This window comes from Furipterus horrens, unplaced genomic scaffold, assembly GCF_987537825.1.
Source record: "Furipterus horrens unplaced genomic scaffold, mFurHor1.1.pri manual_scaffold_4, whole genome shotgun sequence".
In the NCBI taxonomy this organism is placed as follows: domain Eukaryota; kingdom Metazoa; phylum Chordata; class Mammalia; order Chiroptera; family Furipteridae; genus Furipterus; species Furipterus horrens.
Window position 1 is genome coordinate 194484285 of NW_028327174.1, and position 24862 is coordinate 194509146.

At 41.5% G+C, this 24862-nt stretch overlaps 1 protein-coding gene across 1 annotated transcript; it reads right to left on the reverse strand.

The window, feature by feature from the left end:
* Positions 1–1097: 1097 nt before the first annotated feature.
* On the reverse strand, positions 1098–21509 carry RBM18 (RNA binding motif protein 18). The gene is made up of 6 exons (XM_090274679.1): positions 21365–21509; positions 19080–19208; positions 11738–11864; positions 8486–8572; positions 6711–6796; positions 1098–3065 (listed from the first exon to the last, which is right to left on the reverse strand). The coding sequence occupies exons 2-6, from the start codon at positions 19190–19192 to the stop codon at positions 2906–2908; spliced, it is 573 nt and encodes a 190-aa protein (XP_090130805.1). The 5' UTR covers positions 19193–19208; positions 21365–21509; the 3' UTR covers positions 1098–2905.
* Positions 21510–24862: the final 3353 nt, after the last annotated feature.

The following is a 24862-nucleotide window of genomic DNA, read 5'->3' on the forward strand; positions in this document are numbered from 1 at the left end:
TGAAGGGACAGCTGACAGGACTTATTGAAGGACTAGAAAGAAGCAGGAGAGAAAAAAGAAAAAACAAGGATAAAAATGAGGGGAACAAGTCCTATTTTAGGAACACAATGATTACATACTGGAAATAGTTAACATTTAATTTATGAGGCAAGAATTAATCCTGTTCTTTTATACAGTAATATGAAAAAATCAGATAATTTGCTGACTCCAAAATTAACTGTATTCACCTTAATAAACAACAGGGCTCTAGAATATTTGGTTTTTAAAAAAAGTTTGCTATCGATTCTGACATGCTTTGAAAAATCTTTTCTAATGGGATCCTCTTCCCCAAAACTGAGATGGCAATTACAGAAAATCAGCTGGTTAGAGTTACATTTTACATTTGATAAAACAGGAGCTGAGGCTAAGAAGATAGTTCATAACTCTCTGCTGAATATTTCCCTCAATTCTTCATTCTTGTATAAATCAAAAGGATGTGACATAATTTTAGCAAAACAGTAAATGAATAATTTTAAAGTACAGATAACTTTCTAACAAGTTAACTTTTTATTTCACAAAACTTTCACCAGACCGCTTTCAGCACACTTACGACATACACTTATTCTTCTGAAACCTCTACTTTGAAAAGGTGCTAAACATAGTGTGATGCTTTCGGGGAGTTCCACTGGCAACTTCTTTTTCTTTTCCAAAGATCTTATTTATTTTTAGAGAGGAGAAAGAAGAAAGGGAGAGAAACACCCATCGGTCACCTCCCACATGCCACCCACCAGGGACCTGGCCTGCAACCCGCCTGCAACCCAGGCACGTGCCCTGACTGGGAATCGAACCAGTGCAATGATGTCCAATTCACTTAGCCACACCAGTCAGGGCAACAATTTCTTTTAAAATATCTGTGCAGTGAGAACAGCTAGTCTCTTTTCTCATGTTTAACTACAGAAGTAGGCAGGCACAAAGGTGGAAGTCACCTCTGGCCTGCAGAAAAGCCTCTAAGAGGAAGCACCCCCTCCTCCCCACCCCCACACAGGCCCAAGTCCTGAGGGAAAACGAGCCTATCAAAGAACTGCGGACTATTCCAGAAAATAGAGAAGACACAACCACACAGTCTTACATTTATTCAAACAGAGGAATAAGAATTGGTACAAATAAACATTGCTTTAAATACAAATAAATAGTTCTGGTTTCTAAAGGAAACAGCTCTAGATAATTCAAAGTCAAGTATTTTCTAAGTTCCTATTAAAAATAGAAGACTATTTTACATTACGGAAGTCCTACTCCACCACAACCCTTTGAGGACTTGAGGATAAAACGGTGAATTCTGTACTCTAAGAAGTCACCTGGAAGATGGGAGATAATGCGCTCACCTCCCTGAACTATCCCCCCAAAGGAGGGAGAGTTATTTGCATCACAGACAGAGCTAATAAATGCAGAAAGTATTTAATACCTAAAGATATCTAAAAAGATTTGCCTTGGGAAATGTGGTAAGAATTTCTCTGAACTAGTTCTGTGAATTCTGAAACCTCACACTATGTTGAAGTTTTGGATCAAGTGTCTAAGATTCATTTATGCTCATAGAAAGATCTAAGTTCCTATAGTGAAAGCTTCCTCTTGCTAAGAAAGATAATGGTATGAAGTCTATAATCTCGAAGAATGGCACCTAAGGTTAAAAAAAAAAATTTACCTGGTAAAGAAGCAAAGGTGCTGCCCAGTGAAACAGCTGTCAACCCGGCACCAAAATGACCCAGACTGCTGAGAGAAACACACTCCTAAGTCACATGACCAAATAAAGACGATTTATTTTTCTCTTGTTGTTATAAGTCATGCAGTCTTTCAAGCCTTTAAAAACTACCTAAAACATGAGGTCATTATCATCCTGGTGCCAGAGTAGTGCCTGCTCCTTTGACTGTGACCATTACATGTCCCCACCTCACCCCACGTAAGACAATCCAATTTCTTCTACTCAGACCTCTAAACAACTATGAATAAATAATGTTTGATAGGTATCAATACAGAAACGTTTAGGTTTTCAAATAAATTTTTCTTTTCTATTTAGATTGACCATGATACAATTCCAAATAGAATATCTCATGCTTTAAAAACAATCTCATGCAATAACTAAGTGCATTTTAAAAGTCCCACGTTAATAACAATATTTGGTATTATAGAAGGCAAGATTATTTAGATTTTTTAAAAATGATCACTATAGAATAAAAGTTGGATTTCCAAATAGAACTCCTGCTGTGGTATAAAATGCTAACTTTGATTCTATAGTTTTGTTGGCACAAACAATTTTAAGATATACACCGTATTTTCCTAATTGGGATTTTAAAACAATAAGCATAATTCTTAAATAGATTACAACACTTGCTCAAAGAACCAGTTCTCTTTCGCCAAGAACTTTTTCCTTTTTAGTCCAGTTGGAGGGATTTCCATAGTGAATTCTGGAAAATAGTTCTGAACATGACTCAAAATCTCTCACTTCCCTCCCTGCCTCTTTTATATTGTAAAGACACTTGAGCCCAGAAAAATGCTCTATTTTCTTTTAAGACAGACGATAATAAATTTAGTTTCCTGATTTAAATAATAACATTTTTTATGTTTGCCTTTCTCTCTGGCACACTGTATGGTGTTTCTGGAGTTACAAATCCAAACAAACCAGGCAACTAGAGCATCCCAGTGTTCAAATTACAATTTTGGATACAATCCTATTTATTCTGGATGATGCTCAATTCCACGCATACTTCAGAGTAGAAATATCCACAGGAACATCCAAAAATGTTATTTTACCTAAAAACTCTAACATGTGATTGTGCTCTGTTCTAGCAGTCACATCTACAAAGTACAAAGGCAAAGAGGGTTTCAGGTGTGGAGACCAGGTTGCTTTCGCTGCTGCAGTGATTCATAACCATCATCTTCGAGACTTCCATGCTGTTCTGGAATAAGGAGTAGTCCTTTTTTTATCTGGTGGCTTAAAGTAGGAATAAACAGGCGCTGCTGGATACTCGGCATCGGGATTCTCTGCCATCATTTTCAGCTTTGCTTCGATGGCTTTTATCTTTGCAGTGACACTGGAGAAAGGGCAGCAGAGGGTCAGAGTGGGCCTGGGCGCATGCGGAAAACAGTTGCGTACTTCACTTCCCTTGTGCCTCTCGTTCACGCCAGAAAAGCAACAAGGTACTCAAACAGGAACATTCAAACATTTCATATACAAAATACACACAAAGAATGACTAATGCTCTCATTTTCGGAAAGAGATCAAGTCTGAACCACCTGTTAAGTCTTCACTCTAAGCCCAGACACTGTTAGGAGTACTTTGCATATTGTCACATTTAATCTGAAGACACAAACACTGTGTCTTGGCAGATAGCAGGCACTCAGAAATAATTCATGTTGGAATTGAAAGCAGGGTCTGGAACAGACACTTGTACAGCCATGTTTATAAACAGCATTATTCAAAATAGTTAAGACGTGGAAGTAACCCAGGTGTCCATTGATAGATGAATGGATAAGCAAAATATGATACATAACACATTTAAAAAATTATTCAGCCTCAAAAAAGAAAGAAAATTGACATGTTACAACACGGATGAACCTTGAGGACATTATGCTAAATGAAAAAAGCCAGTCACAAAAAGACAAATACTGTATAATTCCAGTTAATATGAGAGATTTAGTCAAAATCACAGGGACAGAGAGAAGCATGGAGGTTGCCAGGGGTTGGGGGGAGGCGGGAATAAGGGGTTACCGTTTAATGGGCATTGAGTTTCAGTTTCACAAGATGAAAAGAATTACGGAGGGGATGGTAGTGGTGGTTGCACATTATGAAAATGTTTGACACCACTGAACCATAAACTTAAAAATTGGGAAAATAATTCGTGTAGCACTGAAGGCAACATGGTAAGGTAGGTGACTTTCTTACTCTGCAGATGAAGGAACTGAGGCACAGAAAGGTAAACTCGGACAATGTCAGACATAGCCAGGAAGTGGTACTGGTTGACATTTGACTCCAAAGCCCATTCTAGTAACTATTACATTTTATCACCTTTAGAACCACTGAAGAATAATGGCAAAAAAAATCCTGGTAATCCTATAAAGTCTCTTTTCACTGACAAATGTGTTTATAAAGAGTATCATTTACAGAGTGCTTATAATGAGCCAAGCACTGTGCCCACATTTGATAAAGAATCAAACACAGAACCGTAGCGATATGCCCAGGTTCACACAGCTAACAAACCGCAGAGACAGAATTCAAGCCCAGTTTGTTTATCCCCAAGCCTTGCTCTTCCCTCTCCATCAGGCTGGGAGCTGAGCAGCCCCGGGTTAGAGAGAAGGAATGAGGGGACTCTGCAGAAGTTGTAAGGAATTCCATTCTGGTCAAGGTCACTGCTGTCTTGGACCAGAATGCATGCAGGCAGCGAGCGGTCTTTTCTGGCCCTGGCTCCCTTTTTTTCCCATCTTGATGCTGTCCATGGTCTACAGTCAGAGGGAGAAACATAAAGGGAATGGACACACGGCCTTTTAGATATTTTCAAAAGGCACGCATCTGCAGCACACTCAAATCTTATATGAGTAACATAAATTAAAAAGCTACATTACACCTGGCTGGTGTGGCTCAGCGGATTGAGTGCCAGCCTGTGAACCAAAAGGTCACAGGTTCAATTCCCAGTCAGGGCACACGCCTGGGTTGCCGGCATGCGAGAGGCAACCAATCAGTGTCTCTCTCACACATTGATGCTTCTCTCCCTTTCTTCCCCTCTCTAAAAAAAGAAAAACAAATAAATAAATAAAAGCTAAAAAAGAAAAAAGGAGAAAAAGAAGAAAGGAAAAAGGAACACCGAGGTATTACCCAGAAGTACTCTGGCACTACTTTCATTAGTGGGACAGTGAGACATACATCCCGTATGAGTCACAGGGAAACAATCTTCTCTAATTAGCATAGATGTTAATAGAAAGATATAAGCTGAGGTTCTCGGGATTAAAAAATAAATGGAAAACACTAGGTAATCTAGTAAAAAGTGCAAACACTGAAAATAAGAAACTAAAGACACGCTCACTGGAACATGAAGATCACCCAGCAAAAATGCAGCCACCCTTTCCCAGGAGGAGTCAGATTTACGAAAACCTCAAGGACCCCAAACTGTAGTCAAGGAGGCTCAGTCTCAGGGGTACATAGCACAGTGGATACATGTTCCTGGTGAATCCACAGAAGTCTGTTTTTGTTTTTTTTTTTAAATTTCTGGAAGTGCAAAACAATAAAGCAGCACAAAACTAAGAAATACCAATGGTATTAAACTTAAATTAGTAACAAAAATAATTAATTTTAATTTACCAATTTCATCCCTCCTGAAAACACTGCAGTATCACCTTCCCCCATGCTTTAATGAGAGGCCTGTAAATCTGCTGTTTGGTGTAGATAATACTCAAGAAGGCTTTTTTGTTTGTTTTCTGTCTGGTCCTTCATCCAAATAGGCACTGCTCTCCTAACCTGATGACTGAGTACTGATTTCTGGTCCTTATGATTATAAAGGTTCTTAAGTCTGAGAGGGAGGGATTGTTATTTTTTATTGTTAAAATAATTAATTAATTATTAAAAGAAGAAGAAGAATATATGAAAGGGTGAAGCGGGAGAGTTTGTATGTACGACCCATAGGCATGGACTTTGGGGGGGGGGGGATTGTTGGGGGAGAGGAGCAAAGGGGAAAAAATCGGAACTATTGTAACAATATAATCAATAAAATATACTTAAAAAAAAAACAACAACAACAAAAAACTGACCCTCCCTCACGTATCTTCCTTCCCTCCCCTGGAACAGACGTTAGAGCTGTAGCCCTGCATTTACAGCCTGGAGTTTCTCTGAAGTAGTGACTAAGACTGAATTCTGAAGTCCAGTAAAACTGGCGTAAATGTGGACTCCGCTAGTAGCTAACTGCATGATATTGGCCAAGAGATTTTACGGTCTTACCTTTCTAAGATCGTTTCCTCTTACGTAAAGTGGGTGTGACAGTACTTTTACCAGAATTTTATAATTAAACGACATATGGCAAGTAAAGTGTTTAGCAGACTGCTTGCTTCATAGTAAGCTCAATAAGTCATGGCTATTGTCACTGTTAAAATATCTCCCTAGGCTACAATGCAAAAAAACCCAGACCCCCTACCCAAATCCAAAACTCTACTTCTGCTCAGCCACCCATTTCACTTCCCCTTTCTCCACCCAGCCCTCCATTCCTTCTGTTTTGAATTAACTCCAAAGAAGTAACTGACAGCTTGTACACAGTAGTACCAAACTTGTTATCACTGCTGAAATGGCACATAGAATTAAAGTGCTGCAAACTAAAATTTTGTATATAGGAAGTCACAGTTGGGGAGGAATTAGTGTGTAATGACAGATGCCAAAGAGACACGAGACCTTATTAACATGCTTATTTTTAAGGCAGAGACCATGTCTGATACACCTTTGGATCGGCTGGTATGTGGCAGGTACATCCAAGCTTTTTTGAATGAATTCTACAAATGTGGGGGGGGGGGGGGGGAGGAGAGGAAATGTATACATTCTGGAGATTGCTGAACACATCTCTGAACGTGTCAAAAGTTAGTAGATTCTGTTGTAAATTTAGAGCCCGAAGAGTTACTAGAGTATGAATGAAGGTTTGGCATGAAGAAGGGGCTCAAGCTCTTGAATAAATGTTTGTGTTTTCCCACAGTCCCCACCTTACCTTAGGTTAGACTGAGTGGGTTCTGTGCTGGAGGATGGCTCAAGACTGATTGGGAGGATCTTATCATTCTTGTTATGATCATATCTCTGGAAGTAAGAAAAAGGGAAATTACTTTACCTGGGCAAAAATCAGCCCTTTACTGCAGAGCATAAGTTCATATATTTCAATCCCGTGAGTATATCATCGGCACCTTTCTAGAAGTTGCAGGACTGCCTTTACATTTAAATTTAAAACCCCACACAGTTTTGGCTTAAAGCTATACGTTTAGAAAAAGAAGTTTAGGAGAAGCCTCCCATCTAGCCATCAGTCCTCCTGATTCAGTAGGGAAAGAATTTCAAGTTTCAAATTCACAGATGGTACAGATACAGAGCCAGGATTGCCCTCTGACATTCTTATTTTAACAGTCACGTATCACCTCTTACCATATTTATTTTGCTTCATCCAAAACACTTAAAAATTTTGCTAGATTTTTGCAAAGTACCAAGCATAACACTCAACTCTTAATAGGCCTGAGTGGAGAAGAAAAATAGTAACAGCTCTCAGCCACTGATACAGAAAACATTCTTAGTAAAGGAGCAGTCTAATTTGATGTGAGATAATTACATACTTCTTGTAAAAAGTAAAAATAATACGACAGAGCAATCAGGAGCCTCTGGTCGAAAAGACTCACAGGAGCAGAGAAGTGTGAGGCGCAGAGTCTCCAGTGAAAAGAAGGGATGAAGAAAGACTTCTCTTGCGTGCCTTTGCAGTGGGATGCAGAATGAGGAAATAACAGCCAGTCTGGCAAATGTGACTTGGTTTTGAGTAAAAAAGCCCTCGGTAATTCTCCTTGTTGTTTTTATTGTCAAGGGAACGAGCCCTGGAAATTCAAAGACTCTGGGAATGACTACCTGAAATACCCATAAGAATCCAAAGTGTCTGTGCTTTTACAGCTTGGACACTGAGCTCACATGTTTAATTTCGGACTTGACTGGGAAGCCTGTTGGGTAGAGAGCCTCCAATCAAAAACCCGTGCTATATATAGCTAACGACCAAAGCTCCAGCTTTAACTGCCACAAATCTTTTCACGGGCAGGTCTGCCAAGACCTCACTGCAGAAGGCAGGGAATCCACACTTGGGATCAGTCCAGGCCCTGTGCTTCACCACCTCTGTGCTGGCCAGGCCAGAAAGCTATTCACTTTTTAAATGGTCATAGCTTTTCCAGTGCATTCTCCCAAGAGACTTCCTACAAGACGAATAAGGCCGTGTACTACTTCTCAGGCCTTGAAGACAATACGGACACTGCAAAGTCCCCAAAATAACTCTGAAAATAACTGGTGTAATGAGATGTCAGTGCTTTGCGCGCTCATGCAAACTACCCATTTCTCAAGCATTTAGAATAAACATATTCAAACTCTTCACAGAGTTGAGAGGCTGGGAAGAGTCTAATAATGCCTTAAGCAACTAATTTTAAAAATAAATACATTTTTTTCCCCTCCAAAGAACCACCCCACCAAAAATATGATAGAGGTCTGAGCACACACATCAGCCACATGGAAAAATCAATCAAAAACAGAATCTGTGGGTATGTGGAGAGAAACAACGAAGGAACTTAATCCCTCCTGAGATGTTTCTCAAAAGAAAAATCTGCCAACACACATGGTGAATACAAGTAGGAGACCAATGTATGGCTGTTCCAGATGTGAAGAGACTGGGATGCAAACGGGTAAGTGGACCACTGCCTTCCGGAAGACAGTCGGGATGAGCTGAGGCTGCCTTTCTAGCGCATTACTTACCTTGACTTGAGCGTGGGCCCATCGCACCACCAGCTTCTTAGACAGAGCCAGCTTGCCATTGAGACACTGGATGGCCTGTTCTGCTTCCTGTCCGGGAAACAGACTATGGTTAGTCAAAAATCCGAATGCCTCACTCGCTCCAATGGCTAAGTTTGTAATCAAACTGGTTTTGGGAAACAATTGGCAAGAAGTTTATAATGGAAAAAAAAAGGGCAGAACAAAGAGAGTATAGGGGTAGGAGTGGTGGTGGTGGTGGTGGTGGTGGTGGTGGGTGTGTGTGTGTGTGTGTGTGTGTGTGTGTGTGTGTGTGTGTGTGTGTGTGTGTGTGTGTGTGAAATCAGTCAAACCAAAATTCATAGGCTGCCTCTGTCACTTACTGGCAGTGTAGTATCTGGCAGGACACCTAATCTCTCTGAATGTTAGCTTTTTCACCTGTAAAATATGGGTAACATTTTTTTGTTCCTCGATGGTGGCTGTGAGGAGTAAAAGAGTTCGTGCAAAGCATGAAGCACACTGGAAGCACTCAACCAGTATTAGCTAACGGTATTGTTCTTATTAGGTCACACCTTTCTCCGTACTTCTGTTAGTGAGGGCAGCACCTACTGGGTCAAGAAACAGTACTGCCCCGTAACTGTATCCTGGACTAGGTCTCATCCTCTCTGGATCCCAAGTGAGAAACAGTAACGGCCTCAAAGGCGATGGGAGTACAGAAAACCAGGCCGGAAAAAGCAGGAGTGAGTCAGAGACTGTGGGCAAGGTATCTGTGTGAGCCAACGTATGCACCTGGCTTTCAGAGCCAGAAGTCCCCTGGCCCTTTCCTTATCAGATACAGGGGCAGCGAGGCTGAAAGGAATTCCTGAAGCTGGATAATAGGCACTCTAGGACCTTCCCAGGAAGCCTGGCCGTACATTTCCATCCTGCCAAACCTTCTCTGCTCCACTTGTATCCTGACGAGGCATTAGGCCAAGAGTAACCCAGGCTTACTGGGGGTGAAGAAGCCCTTCAGGAACAAGAGAAACAGAGAGTCTATCTGAGACTTCAGTGTAATACCAGCAGGCATGCCAGTCTGGTTTTACCGGTGATTGTCTTACTCCTCTGGAGCTCGCCAGATGACATTCAACAAGTATTTATTAAGTGCCCGCTAATGTGTCAGATACTAAACAGTCACGGGCATCCTTGCTTCACTACAGCACATGAAGTTAAAGGGACAGATAAGAGAGACATGTTGTTCTTCTTTTCAGTTTCATTTGGTGAATAAGAATTTATGTGACACTATTAATTCTGTAGCATCAGCAGTAGTAAGATGCCAGCAGAGGTCAAATGCGCTAAGAAATAATTTCATATCTCTGTATCTTGTTTCAAAGTTCTTGTAGTCAACATTATTATTAAATGCCAACTGTGTTTTCATATGCACCCTCATCTAGTCTCTCAATTTCCTAAAAGGTAAGAAGAGTGTAGGTTTTTAATCCCCATTTTTAGATGAAAACTGAGGCCAAAGAGGCTAAGAGACTTGCCTAATGTTAGTAGATAAATAAAAGAGCCAGAAATAGCAGCTAGGCCCTGTGACTTCTAGTCCAGTGGTTTTAAACCAACATCCATCCCTCACATGACCACTGACTTCATTCTGTAAGAATCCTCATCACACTCTATCACTGAGGAAGAATAAAGTATTTAAAAATGCTAACCACATTAGGCATTCTTTCAGTTTTCCCCCTGCCAAAGCTCGAACGACTAGAACAGTAATGTATCACTTATTCGCTATCACAGCTACAAAAATTAAATTCCCAGCACTGGTCCAGACAAATGACATCTCAGAATAGACTGAGACATTATTTCTGACAACAACCTGGCAGTTGTATTGAGAAAAAAACACTCATTGATCTTTGTTGACACCACTCCCATCTTCCTGAATGGAGTAATATGCACATAGTTAGGAGTTATAAATGTATTCACTCCTGTACTGTTCATACTTGCAAATCACTGGGGAAAGCCTAAATAGCTACAATTACTCAAATAATTTATCATATGTTCATATGATGAAATATTATGCAGTCATCAAAAATCCTGTTGATTAGCTTTTAAACTGAGATCTAAATTAAATTACATCGAATAAAATGTGTAAATATTAAGATATAGATCAATAAAATTTTATATATTTATATCTACACCGGTGAAACCACAGTATTATGATGCAGTATGTTGATATGTATTAGGTGACAGAAAAAAATTTAGTATACTTCGAGGGATAAACAGGATCATATGCTTCCATTCACGTGTTATAAAGCCATACATGTGTTTATGTGTGTGTATGTATGAAGTCCTCCAGGGTTGTTGCTTTGTGAGAATGTGACAAAAGAAGAAGAGACTAGAAAGATACATAATTAAATATTAATAATGATTATTTCTGGGTATTGGGATTATCTATATTTTCATCTATAATAAACATGCTTTACTTTTATAATAAAAAATCCAAATACAATTATTATTATTTTATTTATTTTTAGAGAGAGGGGAAGGGAGGGAGAGAGGGAGAGAAACATCAGTGTGAAAGAGAAACATCAACAGGTTGACTCTCACAGGCCCCCAACCAGGTGCCTGGCCCACAACCTGGGTGACCTTTCAGTCTGCGGGACTACGCCCAACCCACTGAGCTATACCAGTCAGGGCCAAATACAATTATTATTAATAAAATAATAACCAGGCAATGTTCTCATATAAAAATAATGAAGTTATAGAGAGTACTAAGATACAGATATATATCATGATTGAGGCTGGATATTTTCTTCCTCTGTACATATTCAAATTTGTATGCATTTATTCTGAGACATTGAGAAGAAGGGTAAATTTTTAAGAAATTAAAATAAAAGAGTTTGTGGGTGGCTCACCACAGACAGGGAGGGCTTCTGCACCACAGGGCAAAACTACCAAAAGAAAAGGAGGCTTTGTTGGTCAGCCACTAAAGGGAAAAAACAAAACAGAACAGGGAGGAGGATGTCCATGTGCTTAATGTGGGCATCCCAAAGCATTTGATCAGAAAGTAGGTCAGCCGCCCGCGTACACAAGCCTAGGGAGGGTCGGTTTTGGAAGCTATTCACTACTTCATTTGTTTACCAAGGATCTCAGAGCAAGGCACACAGGGATGAATCAGACGTGGGTCCTGCCCGCAAGGAACTGCTATTCTAGCAGTTAAGAGACAGCCACAAATACTTATGAGAGAGGCTAAGTACTGTGAAAGGGGGAAAGTGCAATTACCTGCTTAGTTTCAAAGTTAACGAAACAGTACCCTCGAGGCTGTCCCTCCAAAGCACCCGACTTGTGGAAGAGGAAGTCAAACTGCTTTACCGTGCCAAACTTCTGGAGGAGTTTCAGGAGGTGGTATCTGCGGAGAAAGAACAATCCATGAGTACGCTCTGGGAGCTTCTCGGCCAATGAGCCTGAAGTGTGAGATAAAAGGAGACATTTCCCCCAGGGATAAAATCTCACACCCCCACCTCCTGTCTCCCTCCAAACTGCTGTTAGTTTATTTGGCAAACAGAGTTGTTTGCCTCTATTTGGAATGGGAACTAGAATTGTCATGGCTATGGTCTGTCCAGCACAAAAATACCAAACAAAAAACCACACCTAACAAACAGCTGTCTGGCCCACAAGCATCATTTATTTTTCTTTTGGAGAAAAGCTCAAAAATAGTGTCGATTTATTTAGTTTTAATTTCTTGGCAATGAAATAGTATTTGTGAATAACTACAACTCCATCAGAAACACACACCCACACTCCAAAAGCCAAAGCGTACCCCATCTCAAAAATAAAGTAACAAACACATACACATTCACACAAACAAAATAATCCTGAAAGACTTCCTGATTAGATTTCAAAGTCGTTAGACTCAAATTGCACTTGTGAGAAACTCTGTCCAAAACCAAGTCACAGCTAGTGGCACTTCCATTATTAAGTGCCTGAGTGTTTGAATCCTGACGTGACTGAACATCAGGACAATGTGGAGCCACAATGTGACTGAGGCTGGTCCCACGCAGGGGAGGGGAAGCTGAGCAGTCCCACGAACCATCCAGCTGTGGTAACTAACCAGCCTCAGTTGCTTAACACAGTTTACACTCTGTGGAGTATGGCCGAATGGAGAATATAAATGGCCAAGGAAGAAATTTATTCCAAGCTCTTGTTTGCCACTCTATCCCTCATCCCCTTCTTGGATTCCTTTCTCTAAAACGTACTTGGTTTCCATAGAGCTTTTAAGTTACCCACACAGATGTGGCCTTAGCAGGTTGCTGTGGCCAATCTCAGTTCCGACTTCCTGTCATCTGATGTAAGGGGGAGACGAACCAACAGCTCTCCCGCTTCCTTTTCCTTTGGCCTTCCTCCTGGCTTCCTCCGCACTATTCAAACGGAGTCAAGGCTTTCTCTAAACAATGCTGTCCCTGTGATACTAAAAAGGTATCAGGCCACATGCTAAATAAATCTGTTATTACTGGGAATTCTAACCCACAGGGAGTCAGTAAAGCTGTCCTTACAGCCACATTTACATTCACATTGTTTTCTAGGAGAAACGCATCAAGATTTTATTCCTGACTAAGAGTCTCCTTTGGGAGGCAGAAAAGTATGAAGTGGATCATAAGCTATACTGAATTTGACACTAACGTACACTGACAAGCAGGCCCATTATCCTGGATCAGGTGCCTGACACAGTGGAGCAAGGAAGACACAATACAGATCTTTCACCGGCACAGGACGCAAGGACCCCAAGGCACATTGTGGATAGTCATCTGGTCTTTAGACCTATTTTGAAAGAAAAAACAACCCTCTCGTTTCCAAATTCGTATCAGGAGACATCAACTGCAAGCCAGAATGTAGGAGGCGATTCATCAGGGGAAAGGGAGACACCTCAAGTGCAGATTTCTGGTTTTACTTGATTTTTTGGAACAGCAAGGATAAGTCTCTGAAATGCACACAGATGGGCTAGAAGAGCCTCCCCCAACATCTTTAATTCACAGCTGCATTTCCTACTTACTATACCCATTCAAACCTTAACACTGAACCAGTTGCCATGAATGGAGGGTCAAACCCATTTTTTAAAAAAAACAATCTGAAGGGCTACAGTGGGCTGGTCATCTTTTCATTAGCTCTATTCTGCTTAATAGCAGGAAGGTAAGGCAATCGGCATTTCCTAGGAAATGAATTTTAATTTACTCAGGAATAAAAATGCCGACAGATTATTCTTTGAAAAGCTAACATTCACGTTTTGCCCGAGAACTAAGACCTTAAGATTCTAGGAACATCTGCGTAGGTCTGTGTCTTTCAACTTCTCCAGGATTTCTTTGCTTGTTTGATAATTCCTTGAAATTATCGGAACAGCGAAACAAAAGAAATGAAATGTTTACTATTTTGCTTCCTGGAGATGGGACTGCAGGCGCTGATAGTGAAAAGAGCCTGAAGACTCTTGCTTTCACATCTGCAAGCACTTTCATCTGCTGCTGAAGTAGGGGAGAGCTCGCTAGTCATCGGAGCCTTGCTGTGCTTCAGGAAACGTGGGCTGGCCAGGAGCGACAGCATTACCACACCAGCAACTTAACTCTGCTTTCTGCAACGGCTCTTTAAAATGGCCTTCCTTTTAAAAACTTTTTTAATTAATTTATTTTTATTTTCATTGTTGACACTATTACAGATGTCCTCATTTCCTCCCTCCATCCAGCCCCCGCCTCCCCTTCTCTCTGGCCATCACCACACTGTTGTCTGTGTCTCTGAGTGATGCATATATGTTCTCTGGCTAATCCTTTCACCTTCTTTCACCCAGTCCCCTCTCCCCAAGTGCCCAGATAAGTAATTAATCCATACAAATGTTTAAACAGACAACTCTGTGTCAGAAACTGTACTAGGCACTTAAGACTATCCAGATGAATACAACAGGGTCCCTGTCTTCAAAGATGTCACACTCTGGTTAGAAGAGATATGTAATCAGTTACAAACCAGGGTCATGCTTGCACACAGAGGTATACAGGTAGGCATAAGGATGAAGAGGACCAATTGAATTGTGCAGGGAGAGTGGTGGTTAGTGAAGGCCAAGTGCACGGACATAAAGGTGATCAACTGAGGGGAGTGGCAGTAAGAGATGAGGCTGCAAGGCAGGCAGGGGACAGGCTGTGAAGCACGTGGTTGTGCTTAGTGAGGAAACTCTACTTTGATGCTGTAGGCACCGGGGAGCCAATGAAATGACCTTTAAGATGATTTTTAGTGCACAGTGTTTTAAATAAACCTTTCTAAACTTACAAAAATTGTAATGGGGCAGGACTTTACGTTCTGTGCTCTGTAATAGACTAGCCTTACTGTGTTTCAAATTTAAGCAAACAAACAGTAAAGGCTCTTTCATGCAAACCCAGCCATGAAAAGAAGCATGGGAAACAAAGGAAAAGTAAGGGATGGGCTGGCAGAGAAGACGGGGTTTCTTCAGGGGCAAACACATCATTCTTACACGTTAATGCATTTATTCTTCCATGCATTCTAGTTTATCCACGAAAGTCTGTATCAGAAGCACATTTCCACCTGGATCACTCTATTGCTTTCAAGTTCACTGAATATACCCCAAATTGACATCCTCTCCTCCACAAACAGATGCCCCTTTCCAGCTATCCCAGTGGTCAGTGTGGACAAGATTCTTTTCCACTTCTCAGGCAAGAAACATCTTAACTCTCTACTCCTCTTCAATCACTTTTTGTTCATCTCTGATTTACCACTGGCCTCCAAGTTCACTGTCTCTATCAAGGTGATGTAATGGCAGATCTGCAGCTAATCTTCATCCCCAGTCTTTGCCCAAGTCACCCTTCACACTGATGCCTAGCACCCTACTAAAACATCACTTCATGATGTCAGTCTCCTACCAAACACCCACAGTGAGTCTCTTCTACATGAAATTCAAACTCGTTTGAATGAATTTTAAAGGCTGTCTTAATTGGATAGTATCCAATTAGTTTTATTATCATTTAGTAGTTAACCTCTCCTTCAGCTGAAAAGGTCTTCCTGATATTCTGTTCGCACAACAATCTTTCATGCACTACCTTTATTTATAACTCACCAACCATTTAGAATGCTCCTTCTTTTAGAATTTCTTCTGGCTTTATTCCCGCTCATGCTTCTTCTTACACATAATGCTATGGCTATTAATTTGGCTTTCTAGATAGCACATTTAATGTCTGAAAAAGCAAGCAGTATTCATTCTTTTAGAGGAAACTGCAGTGTGGGAAAGACAATATCTAAGGACATGAGCTTTTCGGCTTTTCTAATGAAGGCACTAGTAATGATATTTAGAGGTGTTGTTTTAACTTTACAGTTAGATTGGCTCTCATAATTTAAAAGGAATCTTTACATTTAAAATTTTAGAATAGGATGCTTTAGGTTATAACTATTCAGTTATGTGGACTATCATAATTATTATCCATTTGTGCAAAGGGCACTATATTAAGCAGTGGAAAACTGAGTCAACTCACAACTATTCCTATGAAAGAGAGAAAATATCATCTATTTCACCTGCTTCACAAGGTTGTTTGAGCTTAAATAGGAGGAACTAATGCAACGTTAGAGCTAGGAGAAACAATCAGATCATTTAGTTGAATATTCTCTTTATGGGTAAGAAATAAGAAGTATAATGTAGTTGAGAGGAATCAGCATTCAGTAGAAGGAACATGGGTTTGGAATCTGCTACTTCCGTAAATAAAAGTATGTCATCATTCCCTTGAATCCACATCCCTAAGATCTGTTTAGTCATTGAGACATTCCTGGCCTCTAGCACAGTCCTAAAATGGGCAGCGCTGCAACCACAAAGTGAACACAAATAAACAAGCAGCAGAATATGAGAGTGATGGACACTCAGTTAGCAATGCATATGCTGTTGAGAGGAGATGGATGGATATCCTACTATAACTTGAGCATAACTCAGATTAATAATTAATAAGCACACACACAGGATTATTACTACAAAAAATTGAGTGGAAAAGTTTTTAACTGTTGCTGTTTTACATACTCCTCTAACCATTCATGACAGTAAAAAGATACTACAATTTGTCTACTAACAAGAGGTAAGAAAGCATTTCTATAGGAGGAGTATTCAAACCAGTTCATAAGAGATCAGGGAGAGGGATGGTAAAGAGTATGAATAAGGAGTGGAAAGAGAGATAAGAAGGGTTTTGTTGAATGGGAGACAGCAGGAACTAGTACCAATTTGTTTGCGGGGTGTGAGTTTAAGAAAATGGGAGAGTGCTCTACAAACTTCTGTCAAGAGTCATAAGAAGTTTAGAGATCCAGATTCAAATAATATTTCCTGAGACTGGAGTATAAACCACGTACCACGTGATCACATAAGTTTTATCATGTAATCCCTTCAATGTGTGTGAAGGAATGCATTTTAATAATTAGTCTAGGCTATTGTCTATCTTGACAGGAACAGAATCCAGAAGTTTATGTGCTTCAAAAACTTGAAAATCACATACTTCTATAAGATAAGAACTACCATACTAAAATGTTAGCTTTCAAGCCCTGGCTGGTGTGGCTTAGTGGGTTGAGTGCTAGCCCGTGAACCAAAGGCTCATTGGTTCGATTCCCAGTCAGGGCACATGCTTGGGTTGCAGGCCAGGCCCCCGGTCAAGGGCGTACAAGAGGCAACCCATCAATGTATCTCTTGGACATTGATGTTTCTCTCCCTCTCATTCTCCCTCCTTTCCCCTCTCTTTATAAATAATAAGTAAATAAAATCTTTAAATCTGTTTATTAGAGAAAATGTTTTAAAATAAGGAATCCATAAGAGGAAAAAGTAAATATGGTCTCTGGTGGTATGAGGTGGGAAGCCACAGATAGACCCAGCAGGGCCCCAACCTGCAGGTTAGCACTCGTTATCCACCTTTGGCCTGATAGAAAAAGAGCAGAGGTACCAGTGGAGAAGTTTTGATTCAATGTGCCAATAACGCTGTTAACTGAAGAAAACGTTCATATACTCCAACTTATGACAACAAATGGAGATGGCAGATGCCATCATTTGAACCTTCCTGTCAAGCAGCAGGACACAATTGGAATGAGGGTCTCATTACAGGGAATTGCAGCCAAAACAATGGGCACTGTTTCCAGACTCCAGATTTCCATTCGGACAGGCAGAGGTGGGAATGGAAACCACTCCTGTGAGCATCCCCTCACAGCTTGGGTTTTAGACGATGGAAATGGTTTCTCTGATCAACACACATTAACTGAGAGGTTGGGCAGATTCACACACTCATCCTCAAAGCCATGAGCCATAAAGAGAACCAACGTCAATGCACAGTCAATATTTTAGGGCCCTCGTGACCAAGGTTACGTAACACAGGGCAACACATCTTAAATACCACCATAATTTCCAGAGGACCCAGCAGTATCTACATTTAGCCGATTTGAGCTTGAGCAGGCTTAAGGAACCGAACTTTTCTGTCATGATACATTAGTTTACATCGCTTTTCCTCTCTCTTAATTCCAACCCGTTTTATATCTCCTCTTATCCCAGATGCTGGAGGTCCCTCAGTCTCTTCTGCCCTTCCTTTCAACACTACCACAAAGGGAGTAACTTCTAGGACTGATGGTCTGTCTCTTCCATGCTTACTTTAAGCATTGTCCCTAACCAGCTCAATCCATTCACCCTTACTATCCTGCCATTAACCACCACCTTGCTCCTACTGAACAACTGGGGGGAGGAAAGACCTCTCTATTCTCTTTGCCAAGAAATGCCTTTCCACTATAATATCTGCCATGGAAAGCGTGAGCAGTCAAAACAATTCAATTAGTTTTGTGACTGGGGCGGGCAAGGCACTTCTAGCTCTTGGGCCTCGGTCTCCTTTACTGTAGGTTAAGAAAGCTGGACATATCAGAGGTTTTCAAATGGGCTTCATGGAGTCCTGTGACTGTTAAAGGGTAGCAGTTACCAGAAGACTCTGGGTGCGCCTCTTCTCCCCTTTCATCAGAGCAGCTCTGAGCTTTTACTTTATATATGAGTTCTGATTCCTTTGAGACAAGGGTCCTCAGATTTTAAGTTTGAAAACTGCTTAGCACGGGGCAGCTGGCACACAGCAGGCACTCAAATCACTTAATGAATGAATGAAAGTCAAAGGGACTGGGGTATCTCTAAGATCCTTTTCAGCTCTGACCTCCTATGGCTTTTAATGTGAATTAGAGTCAAGTGCTGCCTCTTTGCCTATTTGTGAAGGTACTGAGACTTCTTCCACCTGTGCTTTCATTCTGAAAGAATCACGCCCAGGGCTCATTCTAGAAAATAATTTCCTGGTCGCTGGGTACAAGGACTTCAAATGGCTGAAAACAGGAGAACATTTTTGGTAAGTGGAAAAAGGTACACAGTTTAGAAGCTATTCAAGGTTATGTCTCTGCAGAAGAGTCCAAATGTAAGAAAAATGTCAAGATAATAGGAGAACAGGCTAATAATACCACATCCCCTTTAAAAACAATGAAAACATAAGCAAAGGGGTCAAAATAGATCCTACATCCCTTGAGAATTCTTCTGAACATCATCACTGCAAATATCCCAACTTATAGGGAGTGAATCAAGGTAACTTCAACTTACTCGGTGATTTTGGGGTCCAGGTTGCCAATCCATAACCGGTGCCCTTCCTGTAGGGAACCCTCTGACAGGATGGATGCGTTCTCCAGGGGAAGAGTTTTGGTTTCTGCTTCCATCAATCTTTATAAAATACTACAGGAAATGTGAACATCAAGGCAGGAGAAAAGCAACACTGTGTGAATACACGACTTCAACTTCATTTCAACAAACATTTATTCAAGGAGGGCAAGCCCTGGGTAGTCCTTCAAAAGGCCTCGGTTCTTCCACAACCAGGCCCCCAGCACCAAGTCCCTTGGGACAGCTCCTCGGGCAGCTAGAAGGCAAAAGCTTCCATTTAAGGCAAAATGGGGCGTGGTTGTGTGTGTAGAAACTAAAGCTTTCCCTCTTCTGAAGCCAGAGGCTGGCTGGCAGGGGGCCAGAGACTCTACAGTCTCTACTATTACACATACTCCAGTTTAACAACTATCACCCAAAAGAAGCTTTGGAAACCACCAGAAAGAGTCTTAGGGCCACTGAAGGAGACGGGTAGCGAAGAGCAGTAGTACTTCTCTTCCTCAGGGAAGGGGCAAGATAGGAAATTTAAGGTCATAGAGTTTGGAGTTAGAACTGGGTTTGAAAGGTTGTGTGACCTGGTAAATTGGCTATTCTCGGCTTCTGTTTCCTCACTTATATAAATGGAGATCGCATTTCTCATCTTATAGAGCCACCGTGAAGATGAATGATGATGCATGAAACAAACAAACAAACCTAAACACAGCATCTGACAACAGTAAATAATCAATAAGCATCAGCTATTATCACGTTTAATATTTTGAGAGACTGGGAAGAAGAGACTAACTTCCTCCTTAGTTATTCCATTTCTACCATTACTAGTTCTGTAACCTTGGGCCAATTACTTAACCACTGTGTCTCAGTTTACCCATCTGTAAAATGGGAATAACAACTCCTAAGAGTTGTAGATTCAGAGTTAATACACCTAACACACGTAAGAAGCATTCCATTAACACGTTGTGTTCGGATGGCGAGAATTCTCGGCATTTGATCGTGTAATTTTAAACAATTAAGTAAGGTTATTTAGACCTTCAGTAGTAACTTCATTTGGTTTTTTTAATTAATTAATGATAGTAGTAGCTTAATTGTTAATTTCGTGAAGTCATTTCATTAATATTAGCCATATAACCATACTTAAGTCTTAAAAACCTGCTGGAACAAAATTAAAAGGCATTTAAGTACCACTACACAACATGTTAATATTAACTTAAACTATTACTAGTCTTAGCTCCTGAAATATCTCATCTAACAGACAAGAAAGGAAGATGATGATTGCGATGGAGACAGTAGTGGAACGAGCAAAAACCTGGTGTCCGAAGACCAGGTATCCAACTTTGGCATTTCCACTGGAAGTCACTTCTCTCTAAGCTTCAGTCTCCTCATCTCCACATAATACACACCTTGCCCTGCTTATCATTTAAGGTTGCTGAGAGGACCAAAAGCGAGAGGCCAGCTATAAATAAAGTCATAATCTCGCTTCCGGGTTCTCTCCTCAGCAAAGCTTACCCTAATAGTGAGCTCTTTTTTGATCTCTAACACAGCCACCTTTTTCTCTCCTTACAATACTAACTCATTTATTGTTACTTACTGTTTAAGCTACTAGAGGACAGGGTCTTGCCTACTCAGATCATGGTTCTAATCCCAGCACGGCTCATGACCGGTGCTCAGTATTTACTAAATGAATGATGACGCAAGCCACGTCTCTGCTCGGAGCCTCAGTTTCTTCTTCCTTCAACGGGCACAATTACCTCCTACCTAATGGGTTACTACGAATCTTAAATAAGACAGTATCTGTGACAGCTCAGCACAGAGTTTTCTGTGGAACAGTAAAGTGTCGTGAGACATCAAGGCGGCATGAGACTCTCAAAATGCCTTTGAGTTTGCACGGGCGACAACCCCCTAGATTGTTAACAGAATTGACAAAAACGCCTTTTCATCCATCCCCCCGGCTGAGCTGAAACAACCCTGGAGGCCAGGAGTAGTCATTTGGGGAAAACGAAGGGCAGAGAAGCAAAGGCACTTGTTCCTAAGAGCTAACCGTAACGGCGGGGTCAAGCCTGGAACCCCGGCTTCCCGATCCAGGCCGCGATTTCCCAGACGCGATGGGTCACTACTCGGCTTATTTCCGGGCCAGCGGCGGGACAATCCGGGGCGGGGCCTGGGGAGCGTCTTCTAGGGCAGCCTCCCCTAGGAGGCCCTCCCGGGACGGCGCTGCAAAGGCGGGGGCACGGACTCACCTCTTGGTCTCGACGTCTTCCCCGGGCTCATGCCCCCAAAACAGATTCCGAACCCACGGTCGATAACGCTGAATACGCCTCTCCCTCAACGCTCTCCGCAGCCAGGCCGCGGGTGACGCAGTACGCCTGCGCCGCCGCACCGCCTCGTGACGTCACGACGTCAGCGCCGCCACCGCCGTCGCTGCTGTCACAAGAGTCTTTTCCTAGTATCCTGGGTGATAGCTGGTGAGTGGCCTCGGCACAGCGTGGAGGCGCACGAGGGTTCCCGGTGCCAGAGATCTCTACTCAAGGACTTCTGAGGGATCTCAGGGGGCCCGATCATGGTCGCCCGACATGTCCCATTCGAGTCCCGCTTGACCTTTAAGGCTGGGGGCGGGACCTGTCTCACGGGAGCCGGTCTGACTGGTGGGGGCGCGGAACACAGCTCATCCGCTAGGACCCTCGACGATTTGGGGTGTGTGTGTGGGGGGGGGGCGATCACTTACTAAATTGTAGCTGCTACTTAGTAACTTAGTAGCCCACCACCATGGGTGTAGATACCATTATTCCCGCGATAAAGAAACGGAAGCTGAGAGATATAACTTTACCAGGATCACGTGGCTAGTAATTAATGGAGTTTAAATTCCAAAGCCTCACCTCAACTTTTAACCATTATTCTGCGCCTTCCAGTGGCAAAACAGTTGTCATCTCAGTAGCCCTTCTCTGTTTACAAAGTGTTTCTGCAGCCATTATCTCATTTGATCGACCCCGTAACCCGGACAAATGGTATTGTCATCCACATTTTACAGATCAGATTGAGGTCCAGAGAGTTTGACCTTTCTAAGGTCACATCTAGTAGGTGCTGGAACCAAGACCCTTTTCCAGGTCTTCTCTAAGTTTGGTGCCCTTTCCTTTTACCACATTATGTTGCATTTCTCAGAATCTTGGAGAGATTTATAATGGGAAAGAATGAAAACCTGGCCTCACCCTTTATTTTATAGCTGAGGAAACAAAACCTAGGTAGGAGAAATGACCTGATAAAAGTCACAAGTCAGTAGTAGAGCTGCCACAAATGCTTTCTGGATACAAGGTGGTTATGAATCTAAAGAGGATGGTTGGCAGGGAATGATGAGACAGGAATATTGGAATCCAGATTTGCCACCTCTTGGGCCAAAGCTCTTTTTCCGCCTTTAAAGGATCCCATCCCTCCTTGGGCTGTGCCAGGGACATGACATAGACGGATAATAGAAATCACTTTCCATGGCCCTGAATTTAGAGAAAAACATGTCCTACTATTTCTGAGTGAAAATTTGGCAAACCAGAAGATAATTGAAGCAGTGCTGGGAAGTAGAGCTCAGGGTCTACTGTCGGAGGCTTAGATTTCAATTCTGGTGCCAGCATTGTGACCTTGATCAAGGACTTCATTTCTCTAGACTTTCATTCATCTATCCATCTCATTTATTCAGTGTCTTCTGTGCTCAGGAACTGTACTAGGCACTGAGGATACAACAATGAGCAAGACTACCATACGTCAGTCCTTGTAGTGCTTATAGTCTCATGGAAGGCGTTCGACGGTGATCAAATAACTACACAAATATTAATTGATATTGTTAAAGTAAGTGCTATAAAAAAAAGTATAGGATGCTATGAAAGTGGGCTGCAGACCATGTGACCTAGTTGGGCTGGTGGAGCTGGCCAAGGAAGACAGTCCTCTGAGGAAGTGATGCCTAAGCTGAGATCTGAAAGAAAAATGGAAGGTAGTTCATTAAAGATGTGGGGGAAGATTATTCCAGATTCAACAGTGTGTTTGAAGACCCTGGAGCAGGAGGAGTATTCAAGGAAATGAAAGATCAGTTTGCTTATTTGTAAAATGTCAGTGAGGGTCACAATTCTGGATATTGTAGGAATTAGATAATCTGTGCTGTTGATGTAAGAAACGTCCAAACCTGTGGAGGATTCATTGCGCCAAAACTGACAATTGCCAGGAAGCAAGATTTCAGATGCTCTGGCGAATGACAGTTTGCAGTTTCTTTATACATTTGGAACTAAGGAGGGAACGTAAGATTACATTAGGGTGGGGGAAAGCAAGGCAGGGGTTGAATTACAGTTGTATTTAAAAGATTACGTGCTCTCTTGAGGGTGGTTAGTTTGAAAAAGAAGCATTGCAAACGTGTGTTAACCTAGACGCACAGAAGCAATGGACAACATCTGTTAAGGCAAAGATAAACCTTTTGCTATAGAAGTTACAATATATTCCTGGGGTGTGACTGTACACAATGGCCTGCTCTGTTAGGAATTTATCAGTAAATCTCCCTGCAAGGTAACTTTCTGTGGAACCCCCTTTTTCGTCCACAGTGTGGAAGTATTTTATATGCAGCAAGGGTCTGTGTGTGTGTACACCCATATTTATAAAAATATGTACATTATAAGCTATACACAGCTGGATTGGGAGGGGTTGCTGGGATAGTGGATAAGTCAAGACTTTGTGTCCTCATCTAGTTCTTTCTGAAATTAAAATGAACCTTCTATGAAAAATAGGAAAATTCAAGTTTTAAGAACCTCAATTTTGGGCAAAGAGTATTGCTTCAGGTAGTTTTAAAAAATATCTCAACAGTTTGAATAATAATGCCAATAATTGTACCGAGTGTTTTATGTACACAGTATAGTGTAGTGGCTAAGAGCACAGACTCTGGAGCTGGACTGTCTGAAATAAAATCTCAGGCAAATTACTTATCTGTGCCTCTGTTTCTTCATCCATAAAATGGATATAATTATACTTTACTCAGAAGGTTATCATAAGGCTCAAATGAGTTAACATATACAGTACAGCACTTAGAATTGTTTCTAGCACATAGTCATCCCTATATAAGTATGTGAGAAATGCTCACAATAAAACCGGGACACAGGATTGAGCAGCAAAGCAAGGCATTTATTCACAAGTCTGCAGAGTCGGGCGCACCACCAGTCAGGAGCATGTGTGCGCCAAGTAGACAAAGAAAACTGGTTTTATACTAATGCGATGAGCTCCCCCTCGCCTCTCCTCCTCTGTTTCTCCATTACAATTAATCCGGGTTTACGATCTAACGCGATTAACTACTTAACTCAGAGTGTGATTAAGTATGGGTAATCTAGTTATAGGTCTGTCTCCAACTTATTTGCATAGTTATCTAGCTACATCTTCCCATTTCTCTGTGTTTTGTGACAACAATCTTCCTCCTTCTGATCCCAGAGATATGTGTGAGGAGCTGGGGAATGTCATTTCCTTGCCCCTTTTCCATGATTCATCTGTTAATTATCTCCTACTGGTTTGAGAGTCACTGGCTTGCTTCTTTATCCCTAACAAGTATTAGCTATTGTTTCATTATTATTGTTACCGTTATCTTTTTAAAGGTTCATCAATATCATCATGATAAAGATGCAGTGGAAACTAGCTCAATAAGGTTAAATGATATACCCAAGGTCACACAGCTAGTAAGTCACACACTGAAATTCCAGTTCAAGACTGCAGTCCAAAGCCCA